Consider the following 27243-nt stretch of genomic DNA (forward strand, 5'->3'; position numbering starts at 1 on the left):
TAAAGCTGGTCCAGAGACCCCAACTTAGAACCCCTCCAGTCAAACCATATAGGTGGCTACCTATTCCCCATGTCTTTATGCCACCTTGAGTGGCTGGGTCACCCTGGCCATTGGGGCAGAGCTGCACCAGAGCTCCAAGACCTGTGTTCCGCTGCTGCTCCTTCTGCCAGAGGGGCCCCAGCTCCACTTCCGGCCAAGGCAGACAGGGTGGAGCTGGCCCTAGTGGTGCCCTGCCACTGACAAGTTTGCTGCCCCTGTGGTCTGTGTTTGATCTGATAAGAGCCAAGTTCCTGAGAGTCTGTTGAGCTGTGGAGCACCCCTAACTGTGACACTCTGTGGGTGACCCGTGCCCACTCCTGTCCTCACACACCCTCTCACTGCTTGTGTGTTCGTAGGACCCTCCAGTCAACTGCTGCATGCATGCTCTTCAACTGTGGCTGCCTGGGAGCATGTGGTGGTTACACTTCCGTGCCCTCACTAGGGTCAGACTGTCAGACGTCCTTACCCCTCCTCTGCAGCTATACTTCTTCACCACTTCTTCAACCTGGCATGATCACCAACATGTCATGGGTAGAGTGGGATTTTTATACCTCCCAGAGGGCAGGGTTCTGCGTCTACAATTGGGGTGCAAGGGAGAGGCCAAAGCACGTCTCTGTAATAAACAAGATCCCTACCTTGGTTCTTCTCTCTCAGGGTCATAGCAACAGGTAGTAGATATAATTTCATTTTCCTTTTTTTTTTTTTTTTTGCCATTCTGTGACTAGTAATTTTAATCTGACTTTACCGGTTGAGAAGCTATTTGAAGACATTGAGGGTCTTGCCCTTGCCACACAGCCAGTCAGGGCAAAACTAAAACTGATATCCTGTTAATTTAGCCATGAGTTGCATTGCCAGATAATCTTTACCATCTTTGGCAAACCATGAGGCCTGAGGCAAATTATGGACATAAGTTCACTCACACATACCTTCCGGCTGAGGACTGCATAGACATATAAAAACAAACAGAAAGCCAGACCCTCCCCCTGAGAGTTTCAGTTCCCATAATAAGCACCTGGGTAGCATTCTCCCAGTACAGGCTGGTTAATAGGTTGTGTGCAAAGTGGACCATTTGTAATCCAGACAGAGTGAGAAGTGTCAGCTCCAGTCAGTGATCGATGTCAGTTTCTTGGAGAAGGGGCGATTCTCCTGATGAGCCAGAACAGTGTCTTGAACTGCCCAGCATTTCAGTGCCATTCCTAGGCCAAAAGTAGAAGGGGAGGCAGGAGGTAGGAGGGTTCCAAGGGCCAGAGGGGCCAAGGCGGTTCTGTGGGGACATCACCCTACAGTGGTCAGAGGTCTACAGAAAACCAGGGCAGGGTGGGCAGGAGTTTATGGACGAGAGGACCCGCAGGAACATGGATGCTGAGGAGCTAAGCCAGAGAGCAGGTCCCCAACAGACCAGAACGTCAGATGCAGATGGGGTAGCTGTGAGCACTGTGGTTCGGGTTGAATCGGGATGGGGGTGGAGGGTCATACACTCAGAAAAGTAAGATGGCCTGGAGACCAGCACCGAAGTCACGGAACTCCCATATACTGTTGCCTGTGCATTGTGAAGCTGCGACTGAATTTGGGTTATCTGTGTCTGAACTCAGGGTATGTGGGTTCACCTTTGCTTAAATCTTCATATTTTTCAGGACCATTTAAAGACTTTCTCAGGCCCTATGGCCTCCACCTCACATCATGGTAAAATATTAAACTGCACCCACATCTCTCATCAAATATAATTATTTTGCTGTAAAATATTTGAAAGGATTTTAATCATTTTGCTTTTGAAATTATTTGGCTATGAATAACTCATTTGACTTATGATTGGCTCTAATTTCTTGATAGCCATCTTGCATGCACAAGGATTCTTGTGAACTAAGAAGATCTAAACCACTAATTATTTGCATATATAATGAAGGTTTTGGGAATGTATAAGTGAAACATTGATGAAGCTGACTTACATTGACATCATGTGGACATGTGATTAAATACTGATTGAAGTTAATATAATATGCAGACATTTAATGAAATATTTATTAATTTTGAGTATGCCGTCTCATTTTGCATGTTGGAGGTCGGGCTTTATTTTACATCTCATATATTTTTGTAGGCTCCTAAGAAGCTCATGGACTCTCAGCATTTTGCCCATAGTGCCATGTGGACAAAATGGCTCTGCCTGCACTAATATGTAGAGGAGGGTTGTAAAAGGAAATGAGGCATCAGATACCATGAGAAGTACTCCCTTGTTTGAGCAGCTTGGGTGTGACAGGATGGGTTAAGTGATTTACCTGTACTGTCATATTTAATTTTCATGATAACCCTATGAAAACGTGATATTATTATCCCTATTTGATAGATTAGGAAATGGAGATATCTCCGCTGGGAGACCTGGGATTTGAGTCCTGGGCTCTGCTGCCTGTCTTTTTTTTTTTTTTTTTTTTTTTTTAATCTTTTGTCAACCTGCTACCTCAGTTCTCCTACTGAGTATTTGGATCAGTATTAATTTCAGTTATTACAGAATCTGGGCTGTCTATAGGAAGAATTTGGAGCCAAGAGTGAAAATCTAGTCAGACTGATGGGTCAGCCATTGTTAGCCCTCAGCAGCTGTGAGCCATGAGAGACCTTAATTTCAGCTCAAGGTTTTTCTTCAGCCCCTCGCTACTCATATGCTTCCTGTTAAAGCAGGAACTACTCCTGCCCCTTGGTGAGAACAAGTGAGTGAATGCCCTTGTCTGAAAAGGAAATTGAGGGAATGGAATCCTGGGCAGGATTTTGACAGGAAAAACTCTTAACACATAGCTGTATGAATAGTGGCCAAGAGACACTAGGTGACAAGACATCTTTCCAGCAGAAACTGGAGATCTAGAAGATATGTGTGAACAGCCCCAGTCTAGGTCTCGTGGGAAGGTGACTGCCTTCTTAGAAATCCCACGTATCAGGGAAGTTCAGCCCACATCACGGATAGTCATCTGTCTTAGTTCGCCAGGGCTGCTATAACAAATACCACGGACTGGTTGGCTTACACAACAGGAATTTATTGTCTCGCAGTTTGGGAGGCTTCACGTCCAAAATCAAAGTTTCAGCACGCCATGCTTTCTCCGAAATCCGTGGCAGTCAGGTGGTAAGTTACCAGCCATCCGTAACTCAATCTCTGCCTCCGTCACATGGCCATCTCTCTCCCGTCCGTCACCTACTGTCTCCTTTGTCCACATTTCCTCTGCTTATGAGGACTCCAGTCATCCTGGATTAAGGCCCACCCTGATCCATGTGCCCTCACCTTAACCAGTAATATTTTCAAACATCCTATTTAAAAATGGTTCATATCCACAGGATTGGGAGTTAGGACTTGAACATGCCTTTCTGGGCGACATGACCCAATCCGTAGCGTCACCTAATCTTTGTAGGCATCTGGTGGAATATGGATTGCTTTTTTCACTCTTTCAGTGTATTTGGCCCTGAGAGATGTGGACTCATGTGCACATGCTCAGGAGCATACATGCAAGGGGTCAGATTGAAAAAGCAAGATGAAGTAAAGCAACAGGAGTTATAAGAATATTTCTTATGCTTATGCCCTTCTCTTAAACACTCTGGGCGTGTGGGAAGTGCTTATTTTCAAGCGCTGGTTAAGCAGTCAGGGTAGACACAGAGGAAACTGACTAGTGTATCTAAATGCCATGAGTGACGTGCTGCCTCATCTTTCTGAGTCCTTTAATCAGAATCTACATGTATTTTAGTAATACTACCTTTAATTTGGAGAACTGTTAGGGAGGGGGTTTGGTGATTGAGAGAGGGGTGGAATCCTCCTTGCATAAATGGGGTCAGTACAGGTTTTGTGGAACAAAGAAAATTTTGTCAGAACTCAGTGACTCTTAAAATTGTTTTTGCAAAGTTAAAAATGAACACAGACATCAAGATAGTGGTTCTCTCCTGGGGGTGGGGTGGGAATGGGGATTCTCTCAGGGAGGGGCATACAGAATCTTTCTGAGAAATAGAATGGATAGTGACTTATCAATCTGCATGGTGAGTACAAGGTTTCAGAATGTATGCATGTATTTTATACAGTCTTTTTGTATGAAAAATAATCACAAAAAATTGAAAAAAATGCTTTGTAACACAGAAACAGATTCATGTTTGTTTTTTTTAATTTTTTTTTTTATTTGATATAGGTGAGCATAGCTACTCCAAAGCAGAAACCAAAAACACCATTTTGCTTTGGTAAGTAGTACTGGGTCAGAGGGTGGGTTTTTAACGCTTGCACAGCAGCTTCCTCTTTTGCGTGGAGACAGTCCTGTGATCACACGTGACTACACCCTGTGTGCATGAGTGTTTTAACTCATAGTGAAGTTCCTGGGTCTCAAGTGATACTGCTTTCCTTGGTCTCACTGCAAGGATTATTGACATAAGGACAGAGGTACAGGGGCCACTGACATTTTAGTTTTCCTGAGTCCAGAGGGCTGTGTGCAAAATATCTGCTAGAAGTTTCTGGGAACCCTCCTTTCAGTGCTGAATAAGGATGTGCTCAGGAAAGGTGGAGACTCGGGTGGGGTTGAGTGGGGGGTGGTGGTATTAGGAAGGGGATAATAGAAAGGAAGGAATATTCTCTTGAGGGTTTCAGTATTGCCAAATTAGTGACAGTGTTGATGGGTGATGTAGGAAGCAGAGCCACTCAGTGGATGCCTCAAGTCATTGAAGCATCAGTATTTGTTGGCTCCCACTATGCTCTCAAAACAGTACGAAGTGCTACAAGCAAATTCTAACAAATTGTTTCTGTTATATCTATGGTTACTCTGGATATAAGCTCCATGAAGGCAGGGATTTTTCTTTTCTCTCACTGCTGTATTGTTGGCACTTGGAATGGTTCCTGGCACATAGTGGGTGCTCAATAAATCTTTGTTGAATAAATGAATGAATGAACTAATGAATTCTATGTCCACCCCATAATGCTTCCCTCTTGTAGTTTAGGCTTATGGTAGGAGAATAAAATGGTCCCTTGAGCTGTTCTCTCTTCCAGCTTCAGATTGTTTCAACATTCTTTGGTGCTGTCATTCTCCCATTTGTTTCAAATATTGCCAAGCTCAAAAATACTCTCAGATTTTGTGGTCAGCAGATCTAAACAAAAGGAAAAAAGTACGAACTCAGAACTAAATAGAATGCTGAAAGGGAAGTGCAGGTTGAAAATAAGGCCAAGGTCACAGACTTGATTTCAGGCAAGCCTTTGTTCTATTTCCCAGCCACAAACAAGACTCCTAATCCAGGCCAGTTGTGCCAGTGGAAACAAGGAGCACTGGGTCCAAAATTTTATATTTATCATCACCACTGTAGATCTGTTAGCATCATTAAAAGCAGTTCAAGTCTTATTTATAGCAGACCAGCAGCCTCATCACCACAGCACATTAAGGCTGTTGCTGATGTTGTTTGGCATCTTTTGAGTGGCCAGTGGGATAACCCATACTGTTAAAGGTGGGAGAGAGAGCAGTCGTGGCCTGCTGCTTCCCGAATATCCATGTAAGTGACATAACATCATGGGAACTTTCTCAGTCTGCTCTGTGGGTCATCCAACTCACCACTTAAAGCACCTGAGTTTTGTGGAGTCCTTTTGTGTTGCATGTATTCTGACCTGGGATTTTCTCCCTTCTTCCCCATGATTTTTGCAGTCATCAATGCCCTCTCTCAGAGGTATTTTCTTCAAGCCAATGACCAGAAAGATCTGAAAGACTGGGTTGAAGCCCTGAACCAAGCCAGCAAGATCACTGTACGTATATGTTCTAGTTTGCTAATGCTGCCAGAATGCAAAACACCAGAGATGGATTGGCTTTTATAAAAGGGGGTTTATTTGGTTACACAGTTACAGTCTTAAGGCCATAAAGTGTCCAAAGTAACACATCAGCAATCGGATACCTTCACTGGAGGATGGCCAATGGTGTCCGGAAAACCTCTGTTAGCTGGGAAGATATGTGGCTGGTGTCTGCCCCAGAGTTCTAGTTTCAAAATGGCTTTCTACCAGGACATTCCTCTCTAGGCTGCAGTTCCTCAAAAATGTCACTCTTAGTTGCACTTGGGATATCTGTCCTCTCTCAGCTTCTCCAGAGCACGAGTCTGCTTTCAATGTCCATCTTCAAACTGTCTCTCATCTGCAGCTCCTGTGCTTCCTTCAAAGTGTCCCTCTTGGCTGTAGCTCCTCTTCAAAACATCACTCACAGCTGCACTGAGTTCCCTCTGCCCGTCAGCTCATTTATATAGTTCCACTGATCAAGGCCCACCCTGAATGGGCGGAGCCATGCCTCCATGGAAATATCTAATCAGAGTCATCACCCACAGCTGGGTGGGGCACATCTCCAAAGAAACACTCAAAGAAATCTAATCAACACTGATAATGTCTGCCTACACAAGATTACATCAAAGATAATGGCATTTGGGGGACACAATATATTCACACTGGCACAGTATAGTTCCTTCTCTTTCTGGAGGGAGTAAAAGTGCCTCTTCCCAACATGAGGCCTGTTTGGGGTAGGGTAGAACCCAGATGACAGCAGGGGCTTTCCCAGGAGCCTGGGCCAGACCCAGTTCCTCGCTACCTCTTATTGCACCTCGTTAGCTGACTAACCACAAGTTGAACTGAGAATTTGAGTTTGAATCAAGTTCAAGGGGAAGTTTATGGAGCGTCTACTTTGTGCTTCTGGGGAGGGCTCATGATCAGTCATGTTTTGGGTAATTCTGGGATGCTGATTCAGAATGTGGTGGGATTGGAGAATGATTGCTGCCTGAGAGAAGTAGAGGAAGGTGAAAAGAGCCTAGGAGGAGGGAAGTAAGAACTTTTTTCCTGGCTTGGGGATGCTCTTACTTAGATTGCCTGGAGGATCTGTCCAGACCATCCACCACCTGTCCTGGGAAAGCTTTCCATTTAAAAGTGTCATTGAACTAGTTCACTGACTGTTCAGTGATGGCTCTCATTTTCCTTGACTTGATGAACTAATGACTCCTTTCTTCTTCTTTAGAATGCACAGAAAGATAAGGAGAGGGTAGGAAGGAGGGAGAGGAAAAAATACATGTTGTGGAAAAAACTAGACCTTTAACCAATACAGGCGGACTTCTTACATACAGAAATCATGGTTTGTATGTTGAAAAGATTGATTTCCAGTATGATACAGTGAGAAACACTTAACATTCTAGTGACTTCCAATAGTAACAACTATGTGTTTGGGCAAATTATTCTCCCAAATACCTTAGGGTTCCTGTGAATCAGTCAGAAGACTTCGGTACACCTACCCGGCAGTTATGATGCTAGACGTAACCAGAGTACCATTTAGTCATCTTAGCAGTTTTATCTGTTGGCCTGTTATTCTGATAAACCTTGGTAAACCTGTGAAAAGAGGGAGTAACAGAGGGAGGGAGGGAGAGGTTACTGCCAACTCACACACTTGCGTGTGCTAACCCATATGTTCGTATACATGGTTCTAGAGTTCAGCGCTGATTTTGGTAAAGGTTTTCTTCATTTGTGCTAGGGTCTTCACCCTTCTGCATCTTCCACAATTAGGGTTTCTTTTAATGTCTAATGCTTTATTCTTGTTCAGAGTTTCTCTTGGATTTCTGCCTCTGTTCCTGTCTGGTGAACTGGCTCGACAGCCTGCAAGGTAGTGGAGTAACTCGCCGTTCTTTCTTTTGGGCCTTCAGCCTCGAGTTGCCCTAAGCAGCTAGTCCCCCCTGCCTCGTCTCTGTCCCCAGTGGACAGAAGTTCCCCTCCAGGCCACAGGAGACGGAGGATGCTCGATAGTGACCAGAGGCCAGGAGTCCAAAGGCCTGCTGGACTGTCAGGGCTTCCTTCACAGCCTCCACAATCTCCAGGATCCCTCTTACTTTCCTTTGCTAGGTTAGAAGGAAGAGATGGAGTACTCTATATTGTCCTAATCATTTTGTGTCATGGAAGGGCTTACTCCTTTCTCCACTTACCATATAGTCATAAACTGTGCGTCTCTCCTTGAGGCTGGGATGAGTGGGGTAGATGTGTCGCTGCAACATCACATTGATGAAGCAGTACTTATTTAGGGCATCTTGTGTGCAAAGTGATGCATCAGGCACTTTGGGGGATACAGAGATGAAAGAGGGAACAATCAATTTAGTGAACCAAACTTTTACGCATGATACATCATTCAACCCTCACATCACTCTTGTGACCTAGGTTCTTTTACTACCATTAGTTTTTTTTTCAACTTGCAGTATCTTTATTTTTTCTAGAACCTAGATACAGTTAACTCTCAAGTTTACTCAATATTGATATAACAACACAAAATTAAAATTCTATATGCAACACATAGCCCTTATTACAGAACTTGGATTTCTTATATCGTAGTTTATAAACGACTTTGCTTTTCTTTCCTAACCAAGTGCTGCAACTGGCAAACCACTCCCATAAGCTTTTTTTTTCAAGATAAAGGATATTTTAATGCAATATTTAAAAAAATCACGATATAAAAAATTCATAATAAACAAAATGTCAAAATTTTAAATAAAGAGAGGATCAGTTTTGCTGATGCTTCTTTTTTGCCTCAGGCTTTTTTTTTTTAATAAGAAATTTTATTTTGAAATAAATTCAAACTCACAGGAACAGTTGCAAAAACAGTACAAACCCCATACATAGAACTCCAGCATACCCTGATCCCCCTCCCCTGATACCCCGATCCACCACTTTTAACATCCTGTCACACCACCATTTCTTTCTTTCTTTCCCTCCTTCCATCCCTCTCTCCCTCCCTATCATCCCTCATCTATTGCTCTGTCTTCTGAACATATGATAGCAAGCTGCACACATCCTTGAAAAAACAATATAATTCACATATACATTTCCCATGAACAAGAACATTCTTTTATGCAATCCCATTAAACACAGCTAAGAAGTTCAAGAAATTCAACCTTGATACAAAGCTTACATTCTATATTTCCTATTTTTTTTTCCTTATGTCCCATCTCTCCTCCATCCTCAGATCCCATCCAGGATCATCCTTGGCATTTAATTGTCATTATCTATTTAGACTGTCTTTTTTTTTTTTTTCAATTGTGGAAACATATATACAGCCTTAATCTTCCCATTCCACCCCCTCCCTAGCATTCCATTAGTGGGATTAATCACATTTAGAATGTTGCAGTGCTATCACCTTCCCATCATCCATTTCTAGAAGTTTCCCTTCACCCCAGACAGAGACCCTACACTCATTTCTTAACTCCCCATTGCCCCTTCCCCCACTTCTCAGAACCCCTACTCTACTTTTCATCTCTATGGTCATATTCTCTGATACTTTCTTTGTGTTTACCATGGGGCTTAAATTTTACATCTTAAATCTATAACAATCTTGTTTTTCTTTGATACCAACTTAACTTCAATATGACACATAAGCTATGTTCCTATACTCCCTCATTCCCCCACTTGTGTGTAGTTCATGTCAAAAATTACATATTTTACATTGAGTCCAAAACCACTGATCTATTATTACAGTTTATGTATTTTAGATCCTGTAGGAAGTAAATAGTGGAGTTACAAATCAAAAATACGGTAGTATTGGTATTTATATTTACCATGTGATCTTTAATGGTACCCTTTATTTCTTCATGTAGTTTCAGTCAATTGTTTAGTGTCCCTTCCTTTCACCTGCTCAACTCCCTTTAGCATTTCTTATAGGACTGATCTACTGGTGGTGAAGTCCCTCAGCTTTTTTCTCTGTCAGTAGGGCTCCCTTTAGTATCTGAAGTAGGGCAGGTCTTTTATTAGCAAAATCTCTCAGCATTTGTTTGTCTGTGAAAAATTTAAGCTCTCCCTCAAATTTGAAGGAGAGTTTTGCTGGATAAAGTATTCTTGGTTGGAAATTTTTTTCTTTCAGAATTTTAAATATGTCATGCCACTGCCTTCTCACCTCCATGGTGGCCGCTGAGTAGTCACTACTTAGTCTTATGTTGTTTCCTTTGTATGTGGTGAATTTCTTTTCTCTTGCTGCTTTCAGAACTTGCTCCTTTTCTTCAGTATTTGACAGTCTGATCAGAATATGTCTTGTAGTGGATTTATTTGGATTTATTCTATTTGGAGTTTGCTGGGCATTTATGCTTTGTGTATTTATATTGTGTAGAAGGTTGGGGAAGTTTTCCCCAACAATTTCTTTGAATACTCTTTCTAGACCTTTACCCTTCTCTTCCCCTTCTGGGACACCAATGAGTCTTAAATTTGGACATTTTATTTTATCTGTCATATCCCTGAGATCCATTTCAATTTTTTCGATTTTTTTCCCCATTCTTTCTTTTGTTCTTTCATTTTCTGTTCTGTGGTCCTCTAGGAGGCTGAATTGTTGTTCAGCTTCCCCTAATCTTGTATTATGAGTATCCAGAGTCTTTTTTAATTTGGCCAACAGTTTCTTTTATTTCCATAAGATCTTCTATTTTTTTATTCACTCTTGCAATTTCTTCTTTATGCTCTTCTAGGATCTTCTTTATGTCCTTTATATCCTGTGCCATGCTCTTCTTCATGTCCTTTATATCCTGAGCCATGCTCTTGTTGCTTGTCTGTAATTCTTTGATTAATTGTGCCAAGTACTGTGTGTCTTCTGATCTTTTGATTTGGATGATTTGGTTTGGGTTCTCCATATTGTCTGGTTTTATCATATGCTTTAAGATTTTCTGTTGTTTTTGGCCTCTTGACATTTGCTTTACTTGATCCCTAATTTGACAGAACTGCAGCTTGGTGGCGTACACTTTCTCTAACTAACCAGCAGATGGCATCCGTGAGTCACCTATTCTCCTCAAGTCAGTTCTCCCCCACTTTGTCTTTGTGGTGTGTGGGGGTCTGATTCTTGTGGGATCCAATTGGTGCACCAAGTTTGGGTGTGTTGCTGGTGCTGTCCGCCCTGAATGTGGGGCATGTGTCTGGGTGGTTAGGGAGGCAGGGCAGCTTTAGTAATCAAACCTTCCAGGTGTTCCCTGAGATTTAAGGCTGTTGCAGGAGCCTAAGCCTTCATTTCAGTCTTTCCACCAATTGTCTCTGCTGCTTACCCACAAGTCCTTGGTATTCGCGTAGGGTCCCTGGGATTTCTGAGCGGTTCCCCCTTCCCAGCTGTGCTCTTCCAGGACCTCTGCTGATGGAGGGCCGCACCATGTCACTAGTGCGCGCCTGCCCGCCAGGGAAGCCCTGGGTCGTTGGGCCATGCAGGGGTGCTCCCAGCCCACTTCAAAAATGGTTGAATGGGATGTGTTAACTTCCCCCTTTTTACACAGCTTCTCCCTCCCAGCTCCAGGACAATCAGCCGTGGGTGTATTAAAGGCCACTGTCCACGGCCAATATTGTGGCTTGTGTGTAGTGCTGCGGGAAAGATTCCCCATCACACTGGGTTTCTTGGTGCGGCCCTGGGCTGTGGGTCTGGCCCTAAGCAGGAGCGTCCCCCGCCCGCTGGGGAGATGGCTGCAAGGAATGCGTTTTTTTTCCTCCTTTTGGCTTCCCTCTGCTCCTCTGGTCTCAAGACAATCAGCAGCGGGTGTGGGAAGGGGTATCCTCCACTCCAGACACAGAGGCGTTAGCCCAGCCCACTCCCGCTGTGCTTCACTGAGTGGCTCTCCCCATCGTATCTGCAGCCGCTCCTGGGCTTTTTTTTTTTTTTAAAGAACTAGCCTGTCTCCAAACGCCAGTCCACTGTTTCCCCACACTGCAGCATAGCCACAGGACTTCCAGCTGGCTCACTCACTCGTTTCAGAATGCAGGCTCCTGGTTTCACCAAATGCATGTTCCCTGTGGATTTAGAAGACCTTGTCCGCCTGGTGCATCGCTGGAAGTGGTATTCTGGATCCCTTTCTGGTTTTTATCTAGTATTTTTCACGGAGGTGTTTTTTGCCCTGTCTCACCTAGCCTCCATCTTAGGTTCTCCTGCCCGTAAGCTTTTGATAAGTACTTAAATCAGCTTAAGTGATGATCCCTCCCCTTAGCCATAGGTGGAAAAAGCACTTCAATTCCTGCCCTACAAAATTCCGTTAACCCTGAACTATCAAATTTCAGCAGAGGGAACACCAGAAATAGATTGTGGGCAACTCGAAGTCTTTTCCTAAGCAATTCAGAGGTGACCTTTCAAAAGAAGACACAGGTTTCTCATTAAACTTTGTTTTAATGGATGTCAAAATTCCATGACAGATTTTTGGTCAAGTTGTTTCCATTAAAAGGTACTGATTTTAAAAACTAACTTAAAACTGCCACACAAAAGAAACAAATGATCCACAACACATTCCTTTCCTTCCTAAGGTTTTAGGTTGCATTCTTATTATTAACCAGTCTTTTACTCTTAAACTTAATTGATTATTGAGTTTTTATTGACTTACATTATTAAACCAGTGGAGACAAACAGTTCTGAGACAGTTCTTCCCCCTCTGATTAAGACTGTGATGGCAGGTGTTATGGATCATATCCATTTAGCCTTCTGAGCTTTCTGGGCAGACTTTGTGATCTTGCCAGCTCCAGTAACCGTCTTGTCCACTGCCTTGATGACACTCACAGCCGCTGTCTGTCTCATATCACAAAATGACCTAGGGAAAAATAGAGAAGCTCTCAACACACAAATTTCAGGAATTTGGGGCCCTCTTCCCACATCTTACCAGAATGGTGATCCATCTTTTCCTTCTGCTCAGCAAACTTGCCAACAGTATGAACTGTGGGCATACCCAATACTGGGTGTTTTCTTTAAGTAGGTGCTGACAACCTCAACGATTTCCTCATATCTCTCTGGCTGTAGGGTGGCTCAGTGGAATCCATTTTAACACCAACAATCAGTTGTTTCACACCCAGCATGTAAGCCAGAAGGGCATGCTCACAGGTCTGCCCATTCTTGGAGATGCCAGCTTCAAATTCACCAACACCAGCAGCAACAATCAGGTGCATACCCAGTACTGATTTGGCCTAGATGATGCAGGATAATCACCTGAGCAGTGAAGCCAGCTGCTTCCACTAGTGGGTCATTTTTGACATCAATAGCCACATTGCCACAACAAACATCTTTTACAGACATGTTCTTGACATTGAAGCCCACGTGGTCCCCAGGAAGAACTTCACTCAAAGCTTTATGGTGCATTCCAGCAGACTTTACTTCAGTTGTAATGTTGACTGGAGCAAAGGTGACTACCAGGTTCAGTTTGAGACCAGTCTCCACTCAGCCCACAGGGACAGCATCAGCACCACCAATTTTGTAGACATCCTGGAGGGACAGACACAGGGGCTTGTCAGTAGGCATCAGGATGCAGTCCAGAGCTCCTGATGGTTTAATAATGTAAGTCAATAAAAACTTAGTAATCAATTAAGTTTAAGAGTAAAAAAGACTGGTTAATGATAAGAATGCATCCTAAAATCTTAGGAAGGAAAGGAATGTGTTGTGGATCATTTGTTTCTTTTGTGTGGCAGTTTTAAGTTAGTTTTTAAAATCAGTACCTTTTAATGGAAACAACTTGACCAAAAATCTGTCATGGAATTTTGACATCCATTAAAGCATGTAGGCCAGAAGGGCATGCTCACAGGTCTGCCCATTCTTGGAGATACTGGCTTCAAATTCACCACCAGCAGCAACAGTCAGGACAGCACAGGCAGCCTGAGATGTGCCTGTGATCATGTTTTTGATAAAGTCTCTGTATCTCAGGGCATCAGTGATGGTCACATAATACTTGCTGGTCTCAGATTTCCCCAGAGAAATAACAATGGTGGCACCAAGCTCACATTTAGCTTTCAGTTTATTCAAAACCCTGGCATACTTGGAGGGGCCCCTTCCCATGTCTTTCTCAAATTTTTCTGTGGTTCTTTTGTCTGTTCCACAACATCTACAAATGATTCGATGGTCCATAGTGGTGAGCTTACCCAAATTTACATGTCCAATGATGACAATGTTGATATGAGTCTTTTCCTTTCCCATTTTGGCCTAAGTTTAGCGATGGTTTTTATAACAAGGCAAACACATTGCAAAAAAGCTTATCATTGTTCTAGGAGGAAAATGAAGATCAGCGTTTTCTCCAAAGTCAAGAGGTTATTAAATGGGAGAGTTTGGATTCAAACCCAGGTTCCCCTGACTTCCTAGGCCTTGGAGCTTAGATGCTTATAAAAAATATTAAAAACAATAGCAGCTGTAAAGTATTTTGGGGATTACATACTACTTCTACATCCATGGTTTCATTTCAGCCTCATAAAAACCTTGTTAAGTAGGAAGGGCAAATGTTATATCCCCATTAACCGATGTGGAAATGGAAAGGCCAAGAGAGTAAAGTAACTTGCCCAAGGTCATGAAGCTGGTCATGCTGGAACCAGGATGGTTGCAGTTTTTATGCCCACAGATCCTCTGCTCATTTTGTGCTAAGGTCATTGAGTCTTAATGATTGAAAAAGATGGTCAACCTATGAAAGAATTGTGTTCTCTGAGAGAATCCCAAATATTTCCTACCTCATTTTCCCAGGGCTGCCTTAACAGATTAACAGAAACTGAGTGGCTTAAAACAACAGAAATTTATTCTCTTACAGCTTGGGAGGATAGAAGTCCCAAATCAAGGTTTTGGACTTGGCCATTCTCTCTGAAGGTTCTTGGGAAGAATCCTTTCTTGCCTCTTCCTAGCTTCTGGCAGTTGCCGACAATCCTTTGTGTTCCTTGGTTTGTAGCTGCATGGTTCCAACTCTGCCTCTGTCATCACATGGCCTCCTTCCCTGTGTGCCTTTGTGTCCTCTTCTTTTCTTATAAGGACAACAATCATTGGATTTAGGGCCCACCCTCATCCAGTAGGACATCATCATAACTAGTTGCATCTGCAAAGACCCTATTCCCAAATAAGTCACATTTTGAGGTTCTAGATGGACATGACTTTTCCCCAGAGGGTTGAAAATTGAGCAATAAAAGTAAAGCACAGCTTCTCTCAACAGGTCATTTTATTCTTCATGGTAGTGTGGGTATGCCAGTTGGGAAGGAAGATGAGTTCTTGGTTTTCTCACATTGCAAATGAGATCCATGTGGAGCTCTCTCATCAGAGACCACTTCATAGGTGGATGGAAGAAGGTACCCCTTTAATAAGGCCTCTGGGATATGGAGAAACCAAAAGAAAAACCTGGCTTTTAAGCTATGTGGCATGGTTATAGTTGAGTTTGTCCTCCAGAGGTTGATTTATAGCATAGTTTTAGTTGACATTGTCCTCTACAGGTTGATTTAAATCTCTTTAGGAAGTGAAAACAGCTTTGGAAAGACTCTGGTAGGCTGGTCAGAAGCAGCCCACAGTTGAGGGGCATTAACAGTGACTACCAGTGGTTCTCTAGGTGAGTTGCCAGATAGAAAGTGGAAACACAGCAGCCAGACTTCTAAGAGTCCTTTTTTTCTGGTCATGGGAACTCTAAAATGTTACTGCCTCCTTTTTTTTTTTTAATTTTTAATTTTTTTTTAATTTTATGGGCTGCTTTATTAGGGTGAATATTGTTCTGCCTTATCAGTTACAGAATCTTTTTTTTTTTTTTTTTAACTTCCCTCCTCTTGTCCTGGGCTGTTGGGCCCCGGGAAAATTTCTGCTGTTCCCTGGGGATTATATGACTAAACACCCCTGTAATAACTGACAGCCCTAAAGAATTCCCTCACATGAAAGCAAAACTCAGAGAAGGTTAGAAGATGTGGCTTACGCTGATTAGTAATATTTAGCAGTGGGGAATCAGACAGTCCTGGGGGCAAAGCAATTTTAATGAGTTCAGTTACCTCATCTATAAAATGGAGAAAACAATGCCTACTTGATATTATTGCTGCAAAGATTAGAGACAATGCCCTAAGGAGCCTAGCACCTTGCCTGGCACTAAGTGGGGGGCCCGTAGAAATGGTAACCACTGTTTTCTCTCACACAGCCAGGAGAATGAGAGTCACTGATTATTTTCTTTGGCAGAGTTATCATAAAGCTGTGGCTCTTGAAGGGTTCTAGACTATTGTCAGTCCTGAAGGACTTACTGATTCTGAAGGCTTTAGAAGTGGAAGAGGACTTCAGCTTTTCTCACAGGGTCTGTAGTAATTTGCCTGGCAGATAGAATAGGGCATTTGTTTCTTGTAAAGAAGATGCTGTGGAGAGCATACTAGTTGGGAGTTGGGGTCTAATCTCAGTTCAGTTATTGATGATGGCTTTGGGTAAATGACTTGACTGTTCTGGGTCGTTCTTTTTTCTTATGAAATGAAGGATATCATCAGAGTTTGCAGATTCCAGTTTAAATGAGTGAAATAGACAAAGAGGAAGAAAAACAATAACGTAAATAAGGATCAGTGGTGTCTGACCTGTAGCCTCGGTATTGGGGAGGTAGTAGGGACTGTGGCAAACTGAATAACATATTCCCCATGTACAGAGGGAACTGATGCTTGGCTGGAAATCTGGATTTTTACTTGAAATAGCCCAAATTTTAAGTGTGAATTAAAAAACACACTATGTAGAACAAACAAAACACAATTCAGACAAATTCTGCCTTTGGCCACTAGTTGTCCATCAGTTTACAGCCTCTGGGCTGTGGTCTCCAAATAGCTCTAAAATTCTGTGATTCTTTGATCAGCCACAGAGTTATAACACTGTCACGGAGGAAGAAAGATAAGTCATCCTTTAGAAAGAGCTATTTTTATAAATATTAGTGTCATTTGTAAAATGTTAGATATTTTATGTTACTTTTATATTTTTGTGTTTCTAAAATTTTTAAAATGTATATGCTCTATCATTTGGTAACCACAACAACTCTATGACATAACTATTATTCCTCTGCTCATTTTATAGTTGAGACAGTTTAGACAGAGAGAGATTAAATGATTTACTGACAGTCATTTAGTGGGAGGTCAGGAATTATACCCCTAGCTCCTGGCTTCAAAGTTCTTGCTCTCTTAAATCTATAGCATACCCCACACATGATTTTTACCTGTTCCACCTGCCCTGAATGCTCTTTCTCTCTTCCCTACATTCTTGGTTCCTTTTCATCCTCCAGTTTACTGTTTAAAAATCTCTTCTGGAGATCTCCCCTAATCACTCCATTTAAAGTACTTTCCCTGCTCTTCTCTATCTCAGCTCCTGTTTATTTTCTTTATGGCACACACCACCATTGGACATTATTCTGAATGATTGGTTAGCCTTTTTTTTTTTTTCGGTCTGTCTTCCCTACCAGCATGTATGTGCCACAAGAGTGGGGTCTATATCTGTGTTTGCTGTTTTATCTTTGGTCCCTAGCCAGGGAAGTGCTGGTTCATAGCTGCTCAATAAATTTGTTGAGTACATGTGTATCTGTGTGTGGAGGGGATTGTTGACAGATTTATTCATATTCTGGTATGGATCAATGGGCTAGGGAGAAAAGAGATGTCTTACTATAATTTGGTACCACGTTAGGTTTTCTTACCTCCTCCGTCTTATTTTTGCTCCCTCCCCCTTCCCTAATTCATCAACCTTGCTGCCCATCTTCCTAGGTACCCAAAGGTGGGAGCCTGCTCCCGGCTACTGAGGTTATCAAGAGCCCAGCAGTTCCTCTAGTTCTGGAGAAGAAGCCGCAGGTGGCCTACAAGACAGAGATCATAGGAGGGGTGGTGGTCCACACTCCCATCAGCCAGGTGCCGGGGCCTGGGGCTGCCAGGGTGTGGTGGGGGGATGGTAGTGTCTGTGGGGTGACAGTGGTATGAACAGAGGGCTGGACTGGGGAGAACGGTGGATGGGAGCTGGGGACCTCTTGCAGATGGGGAAGTCAGGAAAAGACAGGGCAGGGGTAGATGTGGATAATGGCAGTGCAGAAATTGAGGCCACCCCATCCTGAAGCGTGTGGCCAGTACAGTTCTTCACCAAACACGGGAGATGAGCACTTAAAATTCCCATGGATGTGGTGCTGAGGGAGGCAAGTGAGGCTGGAAACAAACCCCTGTCCCTCTTCCCGTTCTGGTGCTTATCCCCTCCTCTAATTTGCTTTCTCTGTCCTTCCCTCTCTCTGGGTTTGCCCAAGTTCCCTGAGCTTTGTTTGTGCCTGACAGGAACAAAGTAAATGCTTATTTTCTTGGTTATTTCTTCTTTGACTGACATGGTGGCAAGGTGGCCAGAAATTTGGCCAGAGGGGCCTGGGTGGGGAGTGTGGCTGTATCCAGGAGAGCAGCAGGTGCTAACCCTGACACTGTTTCCTTATAGAATGGTGGGGATGGGCAGGAAGCGATTGAGCCTGGGTCCCACGCCATCCTTCGGAGGTCTCAGAGTTACATCCCCACGTCAGGCTGCCGTGCTTCCACCGGGCCTCCCCTCATTAAGAGTGGCTACTGCGTGAAGCAAGGAAATGTGGTGAGTGTCAGCACAAGGTCTGGCCGGGGTTTCCAAAGACTCCTCGGAGCCAGTGGGCAAAGAGGTAGCAGAGGGGAGAGGAGACTGGAAGGAGGCACCGCAGTCCCCCATGCCAGCGCAGCCCAAATTGTTCAGATGTTTGGAACTGGACATTCACCCAGCATGTCGGATAGGAGATGTCAGATATGACATCTGAATGTGGGAGCCTGGCTTCTGTGGGGCTGGGTCCCTGGGAGTTTAGAATTAAATCACCCTCCAGAATGCTAGAGCCCTCTTCCTAATGTCCTGCTCTTTATTTTTTATGTCAGCGGAAGAGCTGGAAACGTCGTTTCTTCGCACTCGATGACTTTACCATCTGCTACTTCAAGTGTGAACAGGTTTGTAGTAGCTTTGGGGCCCTTCTGAGAGGTTGTGGAAGCCAAAAGACATGAGTGCACCACCCACCACAGGTGTGTGAGTGTTGTAGCGGTGAGGGCACACATGGACCTCACAGGCGCCTCCTCTTGTCTCCATCCTCCTGTGTGTGTGTCTTCACGATGATATTCAAGTGGCCCAGACTTCCTCCCTCTCTCTGTGCTGTGAGCTGCTCTGTGGTCAAAACCGTAGAAAATCTTGGGTGTTTTTTTTTTTTTTCCTCTTGATGCTTTAGTTTGAGACCTTGTCTTGTTTGCCATCCTGGTTTTAGTCAGCCATCTCTGACAAGAGAGTGGCATCTGTCAGCTAGAGTGTGGCATTCTGCAGACAAACTCACTTACCCATCTTTGCTTATTTTCCCACCAGGACCGAGAACCACTGCGCACTATATTCCTAAAGGATGTTCTCAAGACCCATGAGTGCCTGGGTCAAGTCTGGGTAATTGTTGTCTCTCCTTATTCTTTTCTGGGCAAAACCCCCTTTTGTCCTCTTTGATCTTTTATTACCTTCCGAGGTTCTAGGCAAGGGTCTCTCTTCTTTCAAGAGCCAGGGATGGGAGCCTGACATCTCACTATAGTTGACTCATTGCATCCAAGCTGACACAGCTACAAGATGACACTGAACAGACCTTACTCCTCTTCCCATTACCTTACTCTAGTTCCTAAGGAGATGAGCCTACGTCCTAATTATCCAATGAAGAAAAAGAAACAATATAGAAACAGAGGAGAGTGGAGTTCAGATGCTTCTCAGGTGTTAGAGCTGGGTGCTCATTCTACGGGAGGCCTGGGCTCGGAGGAGGAGGCTGAGCCCTTAGACCGTGCCTAACCTTTCATCACCTCTGGTCTGATCGCTGCTTAAGCCAGGGCCTCTTCCCTGGACTTCTTATGCCTTTTCTCTTATCCTCCTTTTGACAAAGTTTCTGATGCTCCATGAGCACAAGTGTGATTCACAGCAACTTTGTGTTACTCACATTGGGCAGGAAGAACAAGTATTTTTAAATGTGTTCCTCTTTCCCATAGGAAATGGTTACTTTTCAAGTGCTATGGGAGCACAGTATGAGTTTGGGACCTGGGGCCCCTAGTCAAGAGGTCTTCCTTATCTAACACCAAATGCAGACAGCCTTAGAACTAAGCTCTAGAGACTTAAGTTTAGAGACCCTGGACATCTAGGAAGCCTCAATCTGCAGTCTCTAGAGACTGTGTTTATGTGTCTGTCTCTCCATCCCATGGACCATGCATGGACAGCTAGAGTCATCAGGGAAATTAGCAGCAGCAGGTAGATTGTTCTGTCATGAAGGCATGAGAGGGTCTTACAGGAAGACAGAGTGTACAGTACAAAAGCACTGTACTGAGTCTTGCAAAAGGCAGTTGTTGAATATGGAAGATTAGGGAAGTTCCCAGTGTCAACATATAATTCATGAAAGTTGCTGTGCTGGGAGTTCCGGAGTGTGGCTCAAGAGGTATGCAGTGAGGAGGGGAGAGATTGGGCATGACTAGACCCTCATTGTTCCTGACCCTGTTGGCATTACCCTGTGCAGATATAAGATTACCTGGGCATGTGGGGGCCATTTAGGGAACTAAGATGAGGTTCACTCCTAGGAGTGCCTCCAACTTTCTTTAAATCTGTAACTGCCAGAGTGAGGCTAAAGAGAGGGACGAAATGAATTAAAGGAGTTGAAGACCAGCAGGAAGGAAGTCCCCATGGGCTCTGTTGGTTCCAGACCTGTGAAATCATGTGGCCTCTCCCTAACCTAAGCAAGGGGAATCTCGGTGGTCAATGCACATTTGTTACACATAGAATTGAGTTAAAAAGCAGCACGTAGCATGAGAAATGGATATGGGAGGGGTGGAGATTTCCTACCTGCTTTGCTTTCACCTCTTCAGTAGTTGATTGTGTGATTATATTGGATGTGCTTGGACAGTTTAAAAGGTTTAGCCAGAAATAGCCGTCTCTATTCAGAAACTGAGAAAGTAATGATAATTAGTGAAATGTATTTCAGGTGACTGCTATATGTCACCCATTGTGATACATTATAACTGGTCTTTACAGAGGCCAGCCCAATAAAATAAATGGGTCTTCTCATCTCCATTTTACAATTGGGGTTACAAAAGTTCACAGAGTTTTAAAATTTTTCTCAGAATAACTTTTCCCCAAGTAGAGTCAGGATTTGGCCTCAGGTCTGTCCAACCCCAGTCTTGCTGTCTCTCCCACGTGGGTCTTTAGTCCCTGCTCTTCTTTGCCTGGATACCCATCTCACTGGCCAGGGCCCTGCCGTTTCCTTCCAAGTCTTCATTCATGAAGCCAACTCTGCCTGTGATCAGTACTTTCTGGGAATTATTCTATCTCTAGGCGTATAGCACACAGCCTAACATCTTACATTACTGTGCTCTTTTATTGGGTAGGTGTTAGATCGTCTATTCCTTATAAATTTCTCACCAATACTGGATGGACATGTCAGGCATTTAATGCTGTAAATAATTTTGGTTGATTTAAGAGTTGGTATGGAACATTAGCTACTTCTTGCCTTCTTCCTTACAGAAGTCAGGATTTCTCTTCCACAGTCCATGCCCAGTTTGAAGCATCTTAAAGTAGTCTCCTCTCACTTTCCTTTTCTCCTCTTTAGCTCTCCATGCCCTATGCCCAGAACAGTGAGGCAGAGAGCAAGAACTTAATGAAGTTGATGAGGTTGCTGCTTGGGTGAAGGAAGGTTTTAGAAATTGGAGATTTGGCTCCCTTAAGAGAGGCAAACAGTAGCAGAGTAATGAAAATCACAGGCTCTGCAGTCAGACCTGGGTTCAGATTCTGGCTCTGCCACTTACTAACTTGGCATCCTGGGCAAGTCATGTAAACACTCTGAGCCCAAGTTTCCTCATCCATAAAATGGGAAAAACCACATGTGCTTCATTGAATTATGAAGATTGGAGGAAAAAATGCGGGAAAAAATCAGTCAAAACAGTGCTTTGCACACAGTACTCTATACATCTTAGCCATTAAAGAAAAAAGAAAACTGTAGGAGGTAAGGAGTGTGGTAGATACTAAGCAGGAGGTTTTAGAGGGAAAGGAGCTGTATCTTGTTAGAACTGGTGGGGAGATGCATAAGGATGACAAAAGCCCTGAGACCCTCCAGGAAGTGAGGCTAGAGGCAACCCCTGGAATGTTCTTTGAGGCAGGAGCTGAAGGAAAGATGGCCTGCAGACCTCCACCCTCCTTTTTTATGGTAGAGGGCACTGATGCCTTAAATTAGGGGAAATCAAGTCCTCAGTGTGTACACTAGCATACCTGATAACTTTCTTTCTTTCTTTGTCTAGTGATCTCTTAATGAGGGACAACCTGTTTGAAATAATAACAAGTTCCAGGACCTTCTATGTACAGGTAAAACACTTATTTCAAGAAGACTTTAAAGTTCCATTTCTGTGAATGGTGTACTAATCGGCCTTCCTCTTTCCTTTGCTTTCTCTTTTCTTTTGTTGACAGGTGGTAAATTTAGCCCCTGATAGTCAATCTGAGCCCCAATTTTTTCTAAACAGGATGTTTGCCAAAAGCTTCCCAACCATAAAATAATAAAAGCAGGTTGAGCAGCCATATTGGGGAATGTGAGTCTGCACCAGCTGCTCTCAGCTGCTGGGCTCCAACTAAGCAGAGAAAAGGAGAACTGGTCAGTGATTTCACTTCTCCTTTGGAGGGTATTTTTAAGCCCAGTTATGTGTGTGGACATCACTGTGTGCGGAAGGACAAAAGCACAGGGGACCCTGTGCAGGCACCAGGTGCACAGCGCAGCTGCACAGAGAAAGCCATTGTTTGGGCTCTGACGATTCAGTCATCAGAAGCTTCTTCCCTCCACCCACAGCTTTGGAGTCCTCCCAAGTCATTCTAAAACCGTAAGAGCTAGAAAGGCAGATTTCCAACCCGGGCCTAGACTTTCAGGCCAAAATCCTAGTAATCCACAGACCATGCTCTAATTCACACAGCAGTATGGTAATACTGGTTTTCCAGCATTAAAACTGACACATTGTCTGTTGGTTTAAATGTGGAGCTCCCCCAGCAAAGTTTTTCAGGGTTCCCAGCTCCTTGTCATCTCTGCTCCGTGTATGTCTCCCCACTAACCACCCTTTCTTCCATAGCAGGTCTCGGCCTCCTCCCCATTCTTGAGCAGCAGCTCCCATAGTCCCGACTGCCTGAGGCCAGCAGACTTGCTAGCAGCATTAGCCATCTGTGGGTTTTATTCAGATGAGCACCTGCCATCCAGGAAGAGATGGCGTAGGCGAGGCCTGGGAACAACTAGGAGCTGGAGAAAGGGTTGCTGTAGGTGTCAGAGCTGTTTACTCATTGTCACAATTGCCACTCAGGGACAAAGGTTTAAACTATAGGTACAAGAAAAGACTTTCCAGTTCTTTCATTCAACAGATATTTGTAGAGTATCCTTAGAGTGTCTGGCATTTGTGACATGCTGGGGACACCATGTTAAACAGTACAGACCCTGAACTCAAGAAGGAAATATAGTTTAGTAAACAGGCAATGAAAACCAGTGTCTGTGTTTAGGGGCAGGAGGGATAGGTTTGAATAGGTGATGCACAGAGGATGTTTTTAGAGTGGCGAGACTATTCTCTGTGCTACTGTAATGGTGGAACCATGACTATCCATTTGTCAAGACCCATGGAACTTCACAGCACAAAGAGTAAATGTTAATGTATTCCAGTTTAAATCATTTAGGTGGTGATGGGGGGATCAAAGGATGGAATGTGCACTGTGACAGAAGGATCTAAACTTAGGACAAAATGTATGAAACAACATCATTGAAAGGAGCTGTGCCAATGAAGGAAGAAGACACATCTAAGCTGTATCTGTTGGGAGAAGAATGTCCCAGGCAAAGGGCACAGCACATAATAAAAAAGCCTATTGATGAAAGGAGCATAGAGCATAAGGGAGGCTTGACAACTAGGTATGGAGGGTCCATAATCTTTTATGCCTTGTAATGAACTCTTATTTTATCCTGAGAATCAAGGCCCTTGGAATTTAAACTATGGAGTGATAAGATCAGATTTTCCCTTTAAAAATGTCACTTGGGCAAGCTATTTAACTCTTGGCACCTTGGTTCCCTCATCTATAAAACAGAAGACAACCCTCAACCCTGACCCCTTTCATGATATGTAGATGACTTGACCTAATGTCACATAGAGAACAGTTGAGGAAAGGGTAGGATAGAACTAAGAGAGACCAGTTCGAAGATTGTTGCAGTAATTCAGGTGAGGGATAAAAGAAGCCTGAATGAGGACAGATGGGGAAAATTAGAAAATTGAGGAGATGCTAAAGAAGTAGACTTTCCAGGCCTTGAGAGCTGGTTGGATATGGAGGTCAAGGGAGAGAGGAGAAAGGATTTTGGCTTGAGCCTCAGCGTGGCTGAGTCACCCATGACTGTGCCCATCAGGGGAGGAACTGCTGAGAGGAAAGACAAGTTTAGCATATGTGGTTCTGAGTTTACAGGGTCCGTGCGAAATCCAAGGAGAGATGTTATGAAGGCCATTGGATATACGGTGTCTGACACACTGGTGGCACTAAATTAATATTTAAGTGAATAACTGTACTGGCTAGGAGTTCAGGAGACAGCTTTGGACTGGAGACAGTGATTTGGGAGACATGAAGCCCAACAAAAAGAATGTTCAGAGGACTTTGAACCATCTTCATGAGTGTATGTACATTTACCAGAAGCTTCTGTTCACTCCTAATCCCCCTTCTGCTCCTCACATTTCTGAATAAATAAATGAGTGGGTGGACAAATCTGTTTATAGCACTTAAATTAAAAGAGAATAGAAACTAGGAGAAGAATATAGATTAAAAACCATTATAATGGTATATAAAAATATATGTGCAGCTAAAAAAAAAAATTATTCTGCAGAAAAAAAAAGTATGTGAAGACCAGATTTTGGCTCTTTATTGATTAGTTGTGTGATCCTGAGCAAGTCACTTCACGCCTGTAAAGGTTCATTCACAAAACCAGGGTGTTAGAATAAATCAGATTATCATCCTTTTTGGTCTCGAGACTCCTTTATACAAACATTTTGAGGACCCCAAAGAGAAATTTAAGTAGAATATTTTATGAAAACTGTATTTCCAAACCAAAAATATATATATATATATGATTAGCATTGTTTTATTAGAGTACCATTGTTTTATATTCTTGCAAATCTCTTTTATTGCTGGCTTAATAGAAGACAGAAGGATTCTCATATCTGCTTTTGCATTCACTCTGTGGCCATATGTTGTTTTGATGGAAGAATATGAAGAAAATCTGGCCTTACACAGATATATGTTTAGAAAAGGGATGAGTATTTTAATAGCCTTTTTGGATAATTGTGGATATTCTCCTCCAATTCTACACCAAAACTTCACAAGTGGTAATTTCTTAATTATTAGGAGCAATGTGGAATCTGAAGCCATATTTACTTTACATTAAAATCCAGCGGTCAGATTTGCACCTTGAATTTTGCCCATGCATGATTTTATAACAGTATTCATTGGTTATTTGGAAAATAGTGGTCCTGTTGAGGTACGCATATCCTCCAGATGCTGCTGTTATCTAATGTCAAAAAAATAACATCCATTATTATCACCACTGATCTCATCACAACCCTTGAGGTATGGAAAGCTGGCAAGCTCATGGAGGTAGGTACAAATTTTCTGAGACGGTAATACTTGCTTTGAAAGTTTGAAATTTATCATTGGCAAAAAAAACTATCATGATTTTCCTTGAAGTAACAGACTCATTCATTTTGAGAATACCTAGGTCTGAATAAGTTTGACTGACAGTTTGTCAGTCATTTGTTCCAGGTAAAAATGGTGTTTCATGGAGTAAGTGAAAGAATATAACGATTCCTAGTACAGTTTGTTGCTCAGGTGCCTGCAGTTGTAGCCGTCATTGCTGAAGGACCATTCTGACCTGCTTCTTTCAGTAAACCTGGAGAAGCTCGGTTTATCTGCCAGAAAATGAGTAGCTGGAAGGGGACACACAAGAGAGTGGCAGAGAATTGGACTATATTGTCCTTAATGAGCACTTATTACTTTAAAATAGGAAAGGAAAAAATTCAAGTATACTAGGTAGTCATCCAAAAATAACAGTTTGTTTTGATTCTTGTACTTGAGTTCTCAGCTGTTCAAGCAAGTGATTCCTAGTTTTCTGATTCAGTGATTTCTTGTAATGTAGAGGCTGGGGTGAAGACCCCGAGGCTGATTGTTTCTAGAGAAGATCAGGGTTTGTTGGTGAGGTAGTGCCTCAAAGTCCAATCAGATATGTGGCCTGCATGTGGGGGTAACAACTAATACAGTGGGAAGCACTTTGCCAGGTGGCAGAGGGAGCAGAAGTAGCTTACGACCCCTAGAAACTGTTTATTGCATTGTCAAGGGGATTTTCCAGTCTGTTTATGGGAATGCCAGGTCTCCCACGTAAAACTGTGACAAGGGAGATGTTTGTCTCTCTCTCAGCTCTGTATCTGACTTTCCCTCTGCTTTCTAGCATTCCCCCTTTCCTAATCATCCATTTCCCCAGGAGGGAAATTCTAATAAATGCTTTTCTACTAAGGGGCAATTTAATTACATCTGTCTCATTCAAAGGCAGACTTTTTCCCTCCCAAATACGTTATCTTATTTGATCCTGACAATTTTATCCTTTGATGCGGTCGGGGTTACTGCTTCTAGGGGGAGTGGCGGCCGGTAGCCGAGCCCTCAGCTCTCGGGGCTGCTTAAAGGGTACCGGCGGCGGGGGCTCTTTCCCGGAGGCGAGGGCGAGGCGGAGGACGTGGCCAAGGTCCTCGGCGAGAGGCGTGCAAGGTGTGGAGGGCGGCGATAAGGACAAAAAACACTCTTCATCCAGTAGGAGTATGCGCCAAAGAGATTTATTCAGGGGTGATTACAGGTTATATAGGCTGGTAAGAGGGGCAGGGCTGGAAAGGAGGTGAAGTAGCCTAAAATGGCAATACTGAAGGGAGAGGGGCTAGGATTGGTTCTGAGAGGACGCAGGAGCCGTTGCAGCGGGCGGGGGTTGTTCTGGCCACGGTGCATGCGCGCTGGCGGTGGCAGGAGTGGCCTTGGCACCAGGGAGTATGTGGGTAAGATAAGGAAGTGGGGAAAGGGCAGTTGGGAGAAAGGCGGTTTCCTCCGGCAAGCCTCCCCTGCCAGTGGCATTTTGGGTGAGGAAAAGGGAGCTGCCTTGACCTCGCTCCTCAGGCTCGGGGGGGCTGCAGAGGGCACTCACGCCCGTACCTACTACCCTCCCCAGGGGGTGATATCAAGTCCCCTGGCCCAGGCCTGGTAAGTCGAGGCACAAGCTCAGCTACCCGCACTTTGAGGTGGGAATTATTTTCAACTCGCGGATGAGGAAACCAAAAAAAAAGGCTTCAGGGAGAGAATAGTGAACACATCTATAATGATAGAATTGAAGGCTTCATTTGCGTCCCTCAAATAATAATAAAAACAATGTTAATATTTATGGAGCCCTTACTGTTCATTAGACACTGTTCTAAAT

At 43.6% G+C, this 27243-nt stretch overlaps 1 protein-coding gene and 1 long non-coding RNA gene across 3 annotated transcripts in view; one reads left to right on the forward strand and one right to left on the reverse strand.

Annotated features, from left to right (window-relative positions):
* PLEKHA2 (pleckstrin homology domain containing A2) overlaps window positions 1-27243 on the forward strand; it is a 70285-nt gene that overhangs the window by 36116 nt on the left and 6926 nt on the right. The window contains exons 5-12 of the mRNA XM_037812505.1: window positions 4191-4239; window positions 5679-5776; window positions 17465-17605; window positions 18168-18314; window positions 18623-18691; window positions 19095-19155; window positions 21512-21521; window positions 22037-22100. Of these exons, the coding sequence (XP_037668433.1) occupies window positions 4191-4239; window positions 5679-5776; window positions 17465-17605; window positions 18168-18314; window positions 18623-18691; window positions 19095-19155; window positions 21512-21521; window positions 22037-22100 (639 nt within the window). The remainder of the gene's footprint in view (window positions 1-4190; window positions 4240-5678; window positions 5777-17464; window positions 17606-18167; window positions 18315-18622; window positions 18692-19094; window positions 19156-21511; window positions 21522-22036; window positions 22101-27243) is intronic.
* Window positions 4311-13229, reverse strand: LOC119516261. Of its 2 annotated transcripts, XR_005213259.1 has the most exons (5): window positions 12960-13229; window positions 12364-12567; window positions 7972-8099; window positions 7291-7384; window positions 4311-5133 (listed from the first exon to the last, which is right to left on the reverse strand). It is a non-coding gene; the product is annotated as an uncharacterized LOC119516261 (long non-coding RNA). The 2 variants fall into 2 exon arrangements; XR_005213258.1 differs by lacking the exon at window positions 4311-5133 and having other exon boundaries at window positions 6377-7384.

This window comes from Choloepus didactylus, chromosome 20, assembly GCF_015220235.1.
Source record: "Choloepus didactylus isolate mChoDid1 chromosome 20, mChoDid1.pri, whole genome shotgun sequence".
In the NCBI taxonomy this organism is placed as follows: Eukaryota; Metazoa; Chordata; class Mammalia; order Pilosa; family Megalonychidae; genus Choloepus; species Choloepus didactylus.